The 13312-nt window shown below is 54.8% G+C and overlaps 1 protein-coding gene across 1 annotated transcript in view; it reads left to right on the top strand.

The window, feature by feature from the left end:
• CCDC13 (coiled-coil domain containing 13) overlaps positions 1 to 13312 on the top strand; it is a 34198-nt gene that overhangs the window by 12076 nt on the left and 8810 nt on the right. Inside the window, exons 5-12 of the mRNA XM_061127765.1 lie at positions 2096 to 2212; positions 3420 to 3524; positions 5941 to 6099; positions 6731 to 6907; positions 7774 to 7980; positions 9564 to 9703; positions 10192 to 10275; positions 12488 to 12610. Coding sequence (XP_060983748.1) covers positions 2096 to 2212; positions 3420 to 3524; positions 5941 to 6099; positions 6731 to 6907; positions 7774 to 7980; positions 9564 to 9703; positions 10192 to 10275; positions 12488 to 12610 — 1112 coding nt within the window. The remainder of the gene's footprint in view (positions 1 to 2095; positions 2213 to 3419; positions 3525 to 5940; positions 6100 to 6730; positions 6908 to 7773; positions 7981 to 9563; positions 9704 to 10191; positions 10276 to 12487; positions 12611 to 13312) is intronic.

Genomic DNA, 13312 nt, shown 5'->3' with positions numbered 1-13312 from the left:
ATCAACACTCACAGGTACCCCCGGGGCTGGTGTAAGATGCCCCCATTTCACAGAGGAGAAAATGAGGCTTGGAGAGGTGTGTGGCTGCCCGGCTCCGGATTGAGATGCAGTCTGAGTGGCCTTTCTGTGCCCTTATGCTCGCAAGCTCTCTCACGTCCTGCACCACCGCCCACCAGAGCCTGGGGGACAGGGCGGGAGGGGGGTTGTCAGGCAGGGGCTGCTGCTTCCTAACCCAGGGCAGATTCAAAACAGCACCTTAGCAGGAGGCAGACAGGCCCCCAACAGCAGTGGGAAGGGATGGCAGACAGCCAGATGGGGGAGGGACAGACAAAAAATTAGATTAAAAAAAAAATAAGATGCCCTTGTGTTTTGCCTAAGTTCTCAGGTTGCAAATTCTGCTCACACTAGTTACTCTATTCAGCCTCATGGTGGCGCTGTGAGGACGCAGGCATTTCCTAGGTGAGGAGACCCGGTGAGTCCAGGCTTTTCTGGCTGTGTGTGCAGGTCTAGCTGCTCTGATCAGTGGTTTTCACAGGGGATGCCCAGAACCTCTGGGGTCCATGGGGCTCCCCACCCCCAGCCTCCTGGGGTCTATCTTTCACCAACATTCCCTGGAGGTTTTAATCTGTGCCTACTAAGAAAAATTCAGCAAGCCGCTGTGGTATCCACCCTGTTTCCCAGAAGTTTAAGCCACCTGATGTCTTGGGACAGGAGCAGATGGTCTCAGTGTCACTGCCTAGTGGGACCCTCAGCCCACCAACCAGTGTACCTGTTGCCACTATGCAAAGGCATCAGTCCCAGCTTAAACTTGGAGAATCAGTTGGTGCAAGGGAAGGACCAGGCTTCTAATCCTACTGCTGTCACCTCAGCCAGCTGTGTGCCTGGGAGGGCATGTATTTCCCTTCTCAGGAACTTATTTTCATCACCTATGGAAAGGGTTTGAATGGGCTGGCCCTGGAGTCCCTTTAATGCCAAAGTTCTGTGAGCCTCAGGAACTTCTATTGAAGCCAGAAATGCGGAGCACATTAGCTCACCATTTTGAGAAAAATTTCATCCAAATAGTTTACATGAAATATTATTTAAAAAAAAAAAAGACACTGCTAAGAACGCCAACAGGCAGAGTTTTCATGGTTCCTGCAATTCTTTATGCCACAGAAATGGAGCACTATGGGATTAAACTGGGTCCTGATTTCTTTTTTCAAAAAATAATGTTATTCATTTATTTGTTTTTGGCTGTGCTGAGTTTTGGGCTTTTCTCTAGTTGCGGTGTGCAGGCTTCTCATTGGGTGGCTTTTCTTGTTGCAGAGCACTAGGGCGCACAGGTTTCAGTAGTTGCAGCACATGGGCTCAGGAGTTGCAGCTCTTGGGCTCTCGAGCACAGGCTTAGTACCTGTGGCACATGGGCACACTTGTTCTGCCGCATGTGAGATCTCCCCAGATAAGGGATCGAACCCGTGTCTCCTGCATTGGCAGGCAAATTCTTTACCAGTGAGCCACCAGGGAAGCCCTGGGTCCTTATTTCTATTTAGTGAACTTACTGCCAGGAAAGGGAGCCCAAGGCCCAGTCTGACGATTCTAGGAGAGGGAGGCCCTGAGTTAGAATGGTTGTGGCCCTGCTGCCAAGCTAGGGCAGGCTTCTATAAATAAACCTGTTCCCTCTTCATCCTGAGTGAGGGCGGATTTGCTGTGATGCCAGTCTCTGCACACAGCAGAGGGACCACAGTCTGTGAGTGCCTGGGAGGTGGGGAACAGCCTCTTCCAGATGCTCCCAGGCTGTGGTCAACCACAGGTGTCCACACGTGTGGGGGCCACACTTGAGCACAGGGCTCAGCCCCCAAAGTTGGGCTGCCAGGATCCACATCCCTACTCCCATTGAGGTCCCTCAAACCAAAGGGCTCACCTTCCACCAGCCTCTGCTCTGCATCCACAATGGGCTGACAACAGGACCTACCTCACAGCGGGTATGAGGATGAGATGGATTCCTCTTGTTGAGCCTTAGCGTGGTACCTGCACACACCTGGAGAAACGGGGACTGTGAGTATTATTACTATTTAGGCTTCACGTGACCTCTCTCCCTCCTGTCTTTCCCAACCAGCCGGAGAACCCAGAGGTGAAAGTCTTGCAGGACAGGCTGGCGGCCACAAACTTGAAGATGAGTGACCTCCGCAACCAGATCCAGGCTGTGAAGCAGGAGCTCCGGATGGCCCAGAAGGTACTTCCGGGTCAGAGTTCAGGTCCTCTTGTATTGCTGGGACTAGGGCTGGGAAGGGCACGGCTGGACAATGGCTTCCATTCAGGAGTTTGGTCCCGTGAGCATCATGCTGCTTGTTCTGGGTCAGGCTCCAGATCCAGTAACTTCCTTCCACCAGGTCTTTAAACAGACCCATCTGGTAAGGGCGATTGCTGGCCGCCTGCAGGTCCCTGCACAGAGGCCCTTGTGGTGCCCACTCAACCCTGGACGGAAGACAGCGCTGTCCACCCTGGAAAGTCCCTTAAACCTTCCCTGTGCTATGTGTACCCCAATAGACCCTGGGTGTCTCCTTAATAAGCCACCTTGGACTTGGAAGCCTACCAAGACCCACCTCCTGTCCTCTGCTGTCTCTAATATTAGAAAATGGAAAGGTTGTTTGTGGATTAAAGGCCCCTTTCAAAGGAAAATGCTCAGACTTGGGAGGCAGGCCCAGCTGGTTCATTATTTATTTTTATTTACATAGTGAATTCTCTGGCATTTGTCTTCCCTGCTGGAACCACTCAGACCAGCCAAGATTTCCAAAACAGAGTTCTATTGTGGAAACAAGCACCAGAGACTTGGTACGCTAGATCAGTTTCCATGACAGGCTACAGAGGGGCCCAGGGCACAAGCTGGGGTGTACTGTTTCTACCTCAAAGCCTCGAGGTTGAGCCTGAACATCTCCCTGTAACAGCCACAAATCTGGGCCCTTCTGGAAGCAAACATCCCCAGCTGACATTTGGTAGGCCCCTGCCTTGTTGCACTCAGACACGGCCCCTTGTCTGTGGCTTTGCACAGAGGGCAAGGCCCTGTGGTGAGGTCGTCCCTATAACCTCCAGAACAATCTCAGTTCAGGGTGACAGGTAAACAAATTTAGGAAGCAGGTCTTGGTCATCTTTGTGATTCACTCATCCCAGAATGTGTCAAGAGCAGGCCGCCCCACCTGGGTAGTGTCACCAGCTCCTTGTCTGCTCTGAGCATCACTGAGAAGTGCTGGGAAAGGTGGGTTTACTGCTTTCCCAGGGAGAGAGCTGTTCGTACAGTGTGGGCAACTGGCCCGGGAGGTGGGGAGGCTGGAGAGGGGGTGGTTGTGCAGGTGGAGGCCGGGTCTTCTGGGAACGCCAGGCACCCAGCACTGTTTCTGCACATACTGTGCTTTGGGTCATACTGACGGCCCCACCTTTTTCAGGTTTTGACTAGTGAGGTTGGGGAAGATGTGAACATCCAGCAGCTCCTGTCCTCGCCTGGGACCTGGAGGGGTCGGGCTCAACAGATCCTCGTCCTGCAGAGCAAGGTGAGTGAGTCATCAGACGCCTCCTGGCCCTGAATGTAAGGCTTGAGATGCCCTAGAAAGACCCACGATGACCCACATTAAGAGACACAGAACCCAAAAAAGGCCTTTAGGTTCTGCGGAGCGCACTCGCAGGGCTGTTGTTTCACATTCTTCCCAACCAGCCTGATTTTCATTTGTTATTTAATGAACAAGCATTTATGTAACACTACATGCCAGGCACTGACGCTCAACAAATGCCAGAGCCTTTGATTTATTTCACTCCAGGCAAATTTTTTTCCCCCTAGTTCATGTAAATTTGCATGAGTATTGTACTTGTAGGCTTTTTCCAGTTTTGTCCAGATGCTTGTAGGCTTTTGAAAGTTTCAATTACCCACCCCACCCCCCACCAAAAAAAAACTTGGCCTGTCTCCCTTTTTATGTTCGAAATATTTTGGAGCATCTCCGGGAAATGGTGAAAGACAGAGAAGCCTGGCATACTACAGTCCATGGGGTTGCAAAGAATCGGACACAAATGAGTGACTGAACAGCAACAAAGAGGGTGGGAGTGGGGGCTCCACAGCCAGACTGCTTGGATTCAAATCCTAGCTCTCTGGGGCCTCCCTGGTGGTCCATGGCTAAGACTCCATGCTCCCAACGCAGGGGGCCTGGGTTTGATCCCTGAATGGGGAACTGGATCCCACATCCCACAACTAACATGTGCGCCAACTGAGACCTAGTATGACCAAATACATAAATATATATTTTTTAAAAAACAGCAAACATTAGCTCTCCACTCACCAACTGTGTGGCCTCAGGCAAGCTGCTTCATCTCCGTGTCTCAGTTTCCTCCTCTTTGTACTGTGGATAATGACAGCATCTACCCTAAGGTTGTGGGCGGACTGAGTGAGTGCACATGTGTAAATCGCTTACCACATGCCTGGCATGGAGGAAACGCTGTCTGAGGTTAGCTGGACCACGAAACTAAGAGGCGCACAATTGGGTGGGCCACTTCCACTATTTGCCACGTGCAGGCTCGCCTTCACCCCAGGTTCTCCAGTGGCTTTTGCCCTCAGGGTCTCCTGTGGGATCCTTGAAGCCAAATGAAGAGGTCTCTAAAAAACTGTAATTAACAGCCAGTGTGTGGCCTTGAGCTTCCGGAGACCTGAGTTTGAGTCTGGCCTCAGTCATTGGTCTACATGTTTGGTGTCTTTGAACAAATCTCTTCATCTCTCTGCGTCTCAGTCTCCGCACCTGTAAAATGGAGATGATAATACCTTCTTTGTAGGATTGTTATGGGTTAGACAAAATAACGTTTGGGAAGCACCCAGCACAGTGCCTGGCCATAATAAGCACTCAGCACTTTAGTTATTATTGTTAGTGTTGTAAAGCTGTGTAAATAAATGGTTAAAAGCAAGTGTTCTTTACCGCTTAAATGGAATTACCACACAGTGCCATGCAAGGGCGCTGATCCTGCAGCCCTTTACCAGGGATCCCAGTGAATTTTTCTCCTGGCCATGGACACAGGAGCCTGGTGGGCTACGGTCCACGTGGTCGCAAAGAGTCGGACATGACTGAGTGATTAACACTTTAAGGGTCACACCATTTATTTTGTGTTGACACAGAAATCAGGGTTAGAAGGGCCCTAGGGGTTATCCACATTAAACTCAATGTGATAAAGCCATTGTTTTGTAGGATGACTTCCACCTCCCCTGTGCTGAGGGCTTCCCCTGGGCCATTTTGGGGTTTCTCAAAGTTGCCTAACCTAACAATCATCTATAGCACCTGTTTAAAATGAAGATCCCAGGGTTCTTCCCCTGGAATGGGCCCCAAGATTTGTCACCCCAAGAAACATCTTGGGGATTCCCAGGCTCAGACAAGTTGGGATACTGAATTCTCATAACATTATACAGGGTATACTCATAGACCCCCTTAACAGACGAGGGACCTGAGATTCAGAGAAGTAATCTGTGCAGAGTCACACAGCCAGCGAGGCTCTGAGCTGGTCTCCCAGCTTCCACACCCTGCCCTCCCTCGCAGCATCTCCTGCAGGAACCCGTGGCCTCCCGAGGAGCGTCCCCAGGCTCAGGTGGCCTGTCTGTTAGCTATTCCTGGTACTGAGACTGCTGTCCTTTCCCTCCCAAGTTCCTGGGGCTCCACATCTGCTTCTTGGCCTCAGAGATAAGGTGATTTTTCTCATTTACTTTGAAGTTTCTCTTTGCCAAGCAAAGCCTCTCTGGTGTCTTCCCTTGTTCTGCTCAGGATGCTACCACAGGCCCCTCCCATCCCTCCCCCATCGTAGTCCCTCTCCTAGGGGCCTCCACATCCATCTGAAACTGTGGTGTCGTCTGTCCAGGGGGGTCGTACAACCATCACATCATAGGGTGGCCCCTCTGAGGGGTCGAGTCTGACTACAGACCTGTTGTGGAACCACCTTCAGGTTCGAGAGCTTGAGAAACAGCTGGTCCAGACCCGGAGCCGGTCTGAAGAAACAGCCAGTGAGCTGTCTGTCTATCCTGACCCAAGGAAGCTGTCGGCCCAAGAGAAAAATCTGCTGCGGATCCGCAACCTGGAGAGGGAAAAACAGGAAGGCTGGGAGGTGAGTGTGCCCAGCAGGAAGTCAGGGGCGTGTGGGGTCGGGAAACCACCCCCGCGATCATGTCTGTGAAGACTCAGAGGCTCTGAGGTTCGGGGTCACCTCTGTGCATGTTCCTCATGCCCTGTTGGTCCACCCTGAGAGACCTGACTGGTTCCTCACCCCAAGCCCATTTCATGAATATCAGGGTGGCCCCATTATGGACGTTGTGGAGATGTTGGGCCTGAAACTAGCTCTTGATGGGGTGAGACAACTCAGTTTGAACCTTAGCCTTAGTGTCCACCGAAGCATGGCTTTTCTCTTTCGCCACACAGGAAGGGATTGAGGGTCCTCAGAAGACACACTGGGGCTTCCTAGGTGGCTCAGTGATAAAGAACCCACCTCCCAATACAGGAGATGCCAGAGATGTGGGTTCGATCCCTGGGTCAGGAAGATCCTCTGAAGGAGGAGATGGCAACCCACTCCAGCATTCTTGCCTGGAGAATCTCATGGACAGAGGAGCCTGGTGGGCTACAGTCCATGGGGTCGCAACCCCTCTCTGCTCTGGCCTCATCAGTGAATGGCAGTGAAGGCTCAGCCGTGACCCAGGGCCCCACTCAGCCCTGCAGCCTGTGACTGCCCACTCTGATTACAGAAACTTGCGGCGGAGCGGGATGCCCTCCAGAGAGAGCTCGAAGAGCTGAAAAAGAAGTTTGAGGGCATGAGGTCCCGGAACAAGGTGCTGTCGAGTGAAGTGAAGACCCTCAGGAGTCAGATGGGGACCCTTGTGGAGAAGGGCCGGCATGATGATGAGCTCATCGACGCTCTCATGGTACAGTCACCTCTGGGGCCCCACCCCACCCAAAGACCTGTGACCCAGTCCCAGCCCCCAGAGTCCTCATGTGCCCCAACATGCCACCCACATAACCCGGGAGCTCGTTGCTCTGCTGGGTCCAGCCCCAAAGCCTGGCCCTGGGCACAGAAGCAGCATAGAGGCTGCCAGAGGGCCAGCAGAGGACCTGCTGTGAGAGGTTAATGCTGGCCATGAGTCACTGAGCCTGTGGACCCCAAAGGAGAAAGAAGAGGATGACGGGGGGAGCAGATGTGATTACACCCTGGGTTATTGTTCATGGAGGAATGGAAAGGATGACTGAGGGGAGCCGGTGCATATTCTTGTCTGTGTGGTAGGAACAGCACACCCTTCTGGGCTCTTGGGGTGTGGTTTATGATGGTGAGTCCCCAGTCATGTCCGACTCTTTGCAACCCCATGGACGGTAGCCTGCCAGGCTCCTTTGTCCATGGGATTTCCCAGGCAAGAGTACTGGAGTGGGTTGCCACTGCCTCTTCCAGGGAAGATAACCCTTAGGAACACATAATCCAATTTCACAGCTAGGTTAAGTCATCCAAGGCCACACAACTGAATTCAAACCAGACTTATCTGATCGTGAAATCTCCTTGGATGGGGCTCCTGGAAACCCCTTGGATGTCCTTAACCCTGACCTCAAGGAGAAGGAAGCTGAGGACAGGAAAACCTTGTTGAATGAGGGCAGGCAAAGTACTCTTCCTTCTCAAGGGAACACTAGCGTCCCACTGTTAGGTTCCCGAGGAGCAGGGAAGGGGTGGGTTGCTGGTCTTCTCTTGCCTTTCTCTATCAAGAGTCGTGGCTCCCCTCGCCCACCCTCCCACCCGGCGCCACAGGACCAGCTGAAGCAGCTCCAGGAGATTCTGAGCAGCCTGAGTCTGCAGGAGGAGAAGACGCGAGTGTCCCAGCACCGCCTAGACCAGCAGCTCAACAGCGAGGCTCAGCGGAGCAGCAGCCTGGTGGCCCAACTGCGGGCCATGGTGGCTGAGCGGGAGGCCAAGGTGCGGCAGCTGGAGCTGGAGATCGGGCAGCTCAGTCTGCAGGTGAGCAGGGTGCTGGTTCAACCTGCTGGCTCCCAAGTCGGGGCAAGTCCACCCATTACCCAGAGAAACCTCAGCCACTTCCTCTTCTCTCCACCTGTGTTCCCTCGGGCTGCACCATCTCCTACCTGGCCCCGCTTCGGCTCCCTGCTGCCATCTGGCTCCCCGGCCCATGCTACACCCACCTTTCCTCTCTAAAGTACAGATCTGATTGCCTCCCTGCTCCTTGTAAAACCTATCTGTGGCTCCCCATCACCCTCAGCCTCACCTGGTCCTCAAGGGTCCAGGCTCCCGCCAGCTTACCCTCTCCCTCCCCAGCTGTGGCCTTCATCCTCATGACCCAAGATGGTGGCCACAGTGCCAGCACTTTTATCCACATTCCAGGCAGCAGGATGGCAGAAGCAAAGCACACTCCTTTATCCAGTCTGCAGGGCACCAGGTGACTGGTTCCTGCTGCCACCCCTCCTGCATCTTCTCTTCACTGCCCGCCGTCCACCATTCTGACCACGTGGATGCCACTGAGCTCCCCCATGGCCCTGCTTTCTCCCCACTCTGGGCCTGTGCACATACCCAAAGCACACACCTTCCCTGCCCTCCCCCTCAGCGTTGACATCTTACTAGTCCAGAGCTGCTCCAGGAAGCTCCAGGGCTCCCAGTCTGCATTACAAGCCCCTCCTGGGTACTCTCCTAACTCCTGTGCATGCCCAAGCCAAACTTTTGTCACACAGTGTGATCATTTTCCTGTTTTCTCCCCCAAATTCTCCTTGAGGGGGCACTGACTGTGGTACCTCAGTGCCTGGCCCAGGACCGAGCACACAGTAGTTGCTCAGTAAATGCCTGTCTAACGCGTAAGCTCCTGAGGATGTTTTGCCTTAGCAGAGGCCTGGAGGTCACAGTATCTCCACCTCACTGCTGTCCTGGCTCCAGGTACAGAAAAGAGGACTGACCTGCACCTCAGAGGTCACACCGAGCAGTTGGGGGCCGAGCACTACCCACCCGACAAATGGGCGCACATGGCGAGTTTTCTCAGGGTGGGTGGGGCTCACACCAACTGTCCCACTGTTGATGGTGGCCAGACCTCCTGCTGGGGGTTCTCAAACGTTCCTCCTTCCACTGGCCCCACCAGCCATCTGGAAGAGGGAGGGAAGGGGAAGGTGGGGGCCTGAGAAGCCCAGCCTCCCGGCCAGGCTGCTGGCTCTTGATCTTGGCTTCAGGTGTTTGGAACGTCTTCGTGTCTCCAGCTGAAAAAGGCCTGAAGTCACACCTGGTGTTCACCCCCATGTGGGTGGGGCTACCCGGAGAGGTGGACCTGCCCCCTCACTTCCCCTTGGGACCTGAATGTGGAACAGCTTCCTGGCCCGGTCACCCTCCTCTGGCAGTAAAGCTCCCTTTCTGAAGAGAGGCGTTATGAGCTGTCATTATCATGCAAGCAGTGCCTTCACCCAACAGGCCTCGCTCTGCACTCCTGAAAAGAAGCCTCTTTCATATCCCCTGAAAGCCCTGAAATCAAGCCAAGGCCCCCTCCTGCCTTCTCCAGGCCTCTGAGCCAAGGCCCGGATGATGGAGTCCACGTCTGTTCCCTGCAGTATCTTCGGAATAAAGGAGTAGACGAGGGCTCCAGTGGACCCGAGGTCAGCCGGGCCTCGGCCAAGCTCCCCGACGACCCTGGCCTGACCAAGCCCCCAGCCTCAGCAGGCGATCATGCTGGCAGGCTTGGATCTTCCCGGTAAGAAAAAATGGTGGGGGCGGGGGGGGGGGGGGTTGGAAAGTGCATCTTCATTATTCAGAAGAAAGGGCGGGAAGCCATGGATGCAATTTTACGATGTCTGTGGTGTTGTCTTTCTGATACGTGGGCCTCCCCTTCAGTCAGCCTCGTGTCTGCATGAAGGGGCCAGTGAGTTCCAGATACCATTACCTCAAGAGTGTTTGGCTGCAGCTCTCTGTAAAATTGGCTCCCAGCTGGCCTCAATTCTCACCTGCCTCTAGGATTCTCAAACAGACCCATGTTGGACCCTTTGAGGCTCTAATGTCCCCTGGTTCTGTCTTGTTTTTAAGCAAGCTAGAGTTCTGGAAAGGAGGGCAGCAAATCCACAGAGTGGCTGTAAGGGCCAGCACTGCCCCCTCCACTCCCAGGTCCCTGCTGGCGCCTGCTCCCTTCAGAGCTGGGCCCAGCCTGCCTGCCCGTGGTGATGAGCCCATTCTGTCTTCGCACAGCTCCGTGACCAGCCTGGGCCACACACTGGTGGAATCTTCTCTCACATGGCCTTCCCTGCCCAGTCCTCATGGGGCCTCACCCAGGTAGGAGCCCAGCCCTCTCAGCACCACACCCTCACAGGACTTCCCATCCTTGATCACTGAGCCGGTGTTACCATCCCATTACAAGGATGGGAAACTGAGGCCAGGCCAAGTCTGGGGACTCTTCCCAGGATCCATAGGGACATGGAGGGTCAGGGAGATCCAGGGCCTTATCTAAGGTGAAACGGCAAGTGGCTTCAGAATAGGAGTCCTGGCCTAGTGTTCTTTCTGCTACCAGAGTTCACACCAGGAACCTTCCAGGGCCTGGGGCCCAGCACCTTCCCTTGCCTCCTCTTGCCCATTGAGAGTCCGTCTCTAGGGGGAGAATTTCACGTCACACGGTTCCCACTTTAAGCCACTGATATCCCCTCTGCTCTCTGGCCCGCTCTTTGTTGATAGAATCAAGCCGTAGCACTCAAATGGGCCTTTTGTTCCTCCTGCCAGCTCACGGACAAAGGGCCGCCTTGTCCGGCCTCACTGTCCTGTGTACTGTCCACTGGAGCCATGCTGCTGTCAGCTCCTGCCCCCGCTCCCTGGGCAGGTCAGCTCAGGTTCCGGTTGGGGCCTCTCAAGGGCCTCTGTCTCACGTTCGCCTTGCTGTGTGGCTCTCAGCAGATCAGTCCTCCCTGGGGCTGCTGTCCCCCAGCAAGTGTCTGGGGGTGCTTCCGGCCTAACATCTGGCGGCACAGGCACCAAGAGCTGAGGCCAGCCCTGCAGATGCCCCCTCCGTCAGCCTGGGGCCACAAGGGCACGGGGGAGAGGGGTCTGACTCAGAGCCTCAGGGGCCCATGTCGCACCCTCCTCACAGCACAGGGAGAACAGAGGCTCTGTCGCTCTGAGGTTATCATAGTAGTGAGAGCAGGAGGATAGACAAGATGACCCCAAGGTCCCTTCCAGGCTTATGTGGCCATGACCTCTGCACTCCAAAGGGTTGCAGGAGCCAATGTGCCCCGGGCTGGCCAGACTGCTGGTTCTTAAGCTTGTGTCTTCCACAAGACACACATATTTACTAAAGCCAACCACATGTGAGTCCTGCCCTCATAGAGCTCACAGTTCCCTCCCATCAGGGACAGGACAGATGTTCATCGAGTAGGAGTGACCCTAGAGAGCGTGTCTATCAGGGCTAGCGTGCTGGCTCAGATGCAGTGCCTAGGAGGCAGGTGGAGTGAGGGGATAACTCCCTCCTCCCACATGTGAGATCACAGAGGTGACTAAAGTAGGTTTTCCTAACTTACTGTGCACACGAATCAGCTGAGGATCTGCCAGGTTACAGCAGGTTCTGACTCCGCAGGTAGGATCCTGCCGGAAATGGGATCCCGCATTTCCAGCAAGCTCGCTGATTCAGAGACCACACTGAGTGGCAAAACCTTAGCATATACTTAGGAACCAAACAGGGAGGAGCCTGCAATCCTCGGAGCCCATCTCAGCCAACCCCTGTTCAGCAGGAGGACTGGGGCCAAGAGAGGGGGAGCCAGTCAGCTTCTGGGCTCCAGGCCCCAGCCCAGCCCTCCTCATGTCCTGTGGTTCTGGGAGAGAAGTCTGCCTCACCAGGGTCTCCCCAGGAAGGGTGAGGGCAAAGCAGAGAGCAGCTTGGCACTGTACAAGGGCTCTGGGGTGGGGGCATGCAGAGCTCCCCTTTGGTCCCAACCCCAGCCAGCAGGTAAGGTCCAGCGGTAAGAAGGGAACCAGAGATGGGCTGGATCAGGGCTGGAGAAAACTGACTAAATTACAAAGCAAGGGTCCAGGGCCCAGGAAAGAGGACTGGGCTTGGGGTCACACCAGGAGATACAGGAGGGCCAAGACAGGCTGACAGGGAGACAGGAGCTGGGCCCAGTTGGCAGAGAAGCATGGACAGGTCCCACACCACAGAGGTTCCCAGGGTACCACCAGGTCCCCAAGAGTCAGCTTCCAAGGCAACCAGACTGATTCCAGGCCCCTACAGGGATTGGGTAGACAAGAGGTGCTGATGAAACTCTAGTCCTGGTGGGGTCTAGCTTTGGAGCCAGCTAAGTGAAGTCGAGAGACTTCAGCAGAGCCAGGAATGGAGGCCTGAGAAGAAGCTAGCGGAAGAGGCCAGAAGGGACTGGACTGTCTTCCTTCTTTCTGGTTCCCTTTGAGGACCTCTGAATGTCCTTCCAGTCCCTCCCACCCTCACAGGGATAAGCGTCTCTTCAGGTAACCCTTCACTGATCTCTGCCCCCACCCTGGTCCCCAGGTTCTTGGACTCCCCTGAACAAAAAGGCTGGCAGACACAGGTGACGGAGTTCAAGGCCCTCTGGCAGGCTGCCGAGGTGGAGCGCGACCGGCTCACCGAGTTTGTCACCGTCCTGCAGAAACGGTAATGCCTGGAGCCAGGGACACACTCTCGTGGGCCCAGGCGGGCTGGTGGTGGGCAGCCTGACCCAGGGGCATCCCTCTTGGACAGAGGCCAGGCCGTGTCCGTGACCAGATCCACCTCACTGGTGAGCTCGGTTCCCACAGAGTTGGTCCCGGGCCTTCCCAGCCACATCTCATGTGCCCCCGAGTGCCCCTCAGTCTCGGGGCCCCGTCATCACACTTGTGTCCTGCCCCGTCCTGTATGTCCCCAGTAGGACTGCTGGACACATGTGGCCATGAGGTGGGAGTCTCAAGGAGGGGACTCTCTGAAGTGGGTAAATCAGTCAAGTCCACTCACCAGTAAGAAAGATCTAGGATGAGCATGGCACTGTACTCCGAGTCTCTGCAGGCTGTGGTGGGAGGAAGTTCCAGGCGAGACTGAGGCCTGAAATAACAAAGAGGAAAAGGGTCACTGAGAGATGGGGAGCTGAGGCTTTCCTGGTTGGGGGAGGGAAGCGTGTGGCCTGAGGTAGTGGACCGGGGGTTTGGTTTCCTCTAAGGGGTTGTTGACAGATTTCTATTCAGATAAACCAGTGTTCCTTGCTCAAGTGATACTTTTGGCAAGAACGGTGGCTGCCCAGGCCAACACACGGCCCAACCATGTGACCTCCACACTGAAAACTAGAAAGGATACCACAGAGTATCTCCCTGAACAGGCATGTCA

Source organism: Dama dama, chromosome 24, assembly GCF_033118175.1.
Source record: "Dama dama isolate Ldn47 chromosome 24, ASM3311817v1, whole genome shotgun sequence".
Classification (NCBI taxonomy): Eukaryota; Metazoa; Chordata; class Mammalia; order Artiodactyla; family Cervidae; genus Dama; species Dama dama.
Note: the sequence above shows the minus strand (reverse complement) of the source record. Positions and strands in the feature narration are given on the sequence as shown.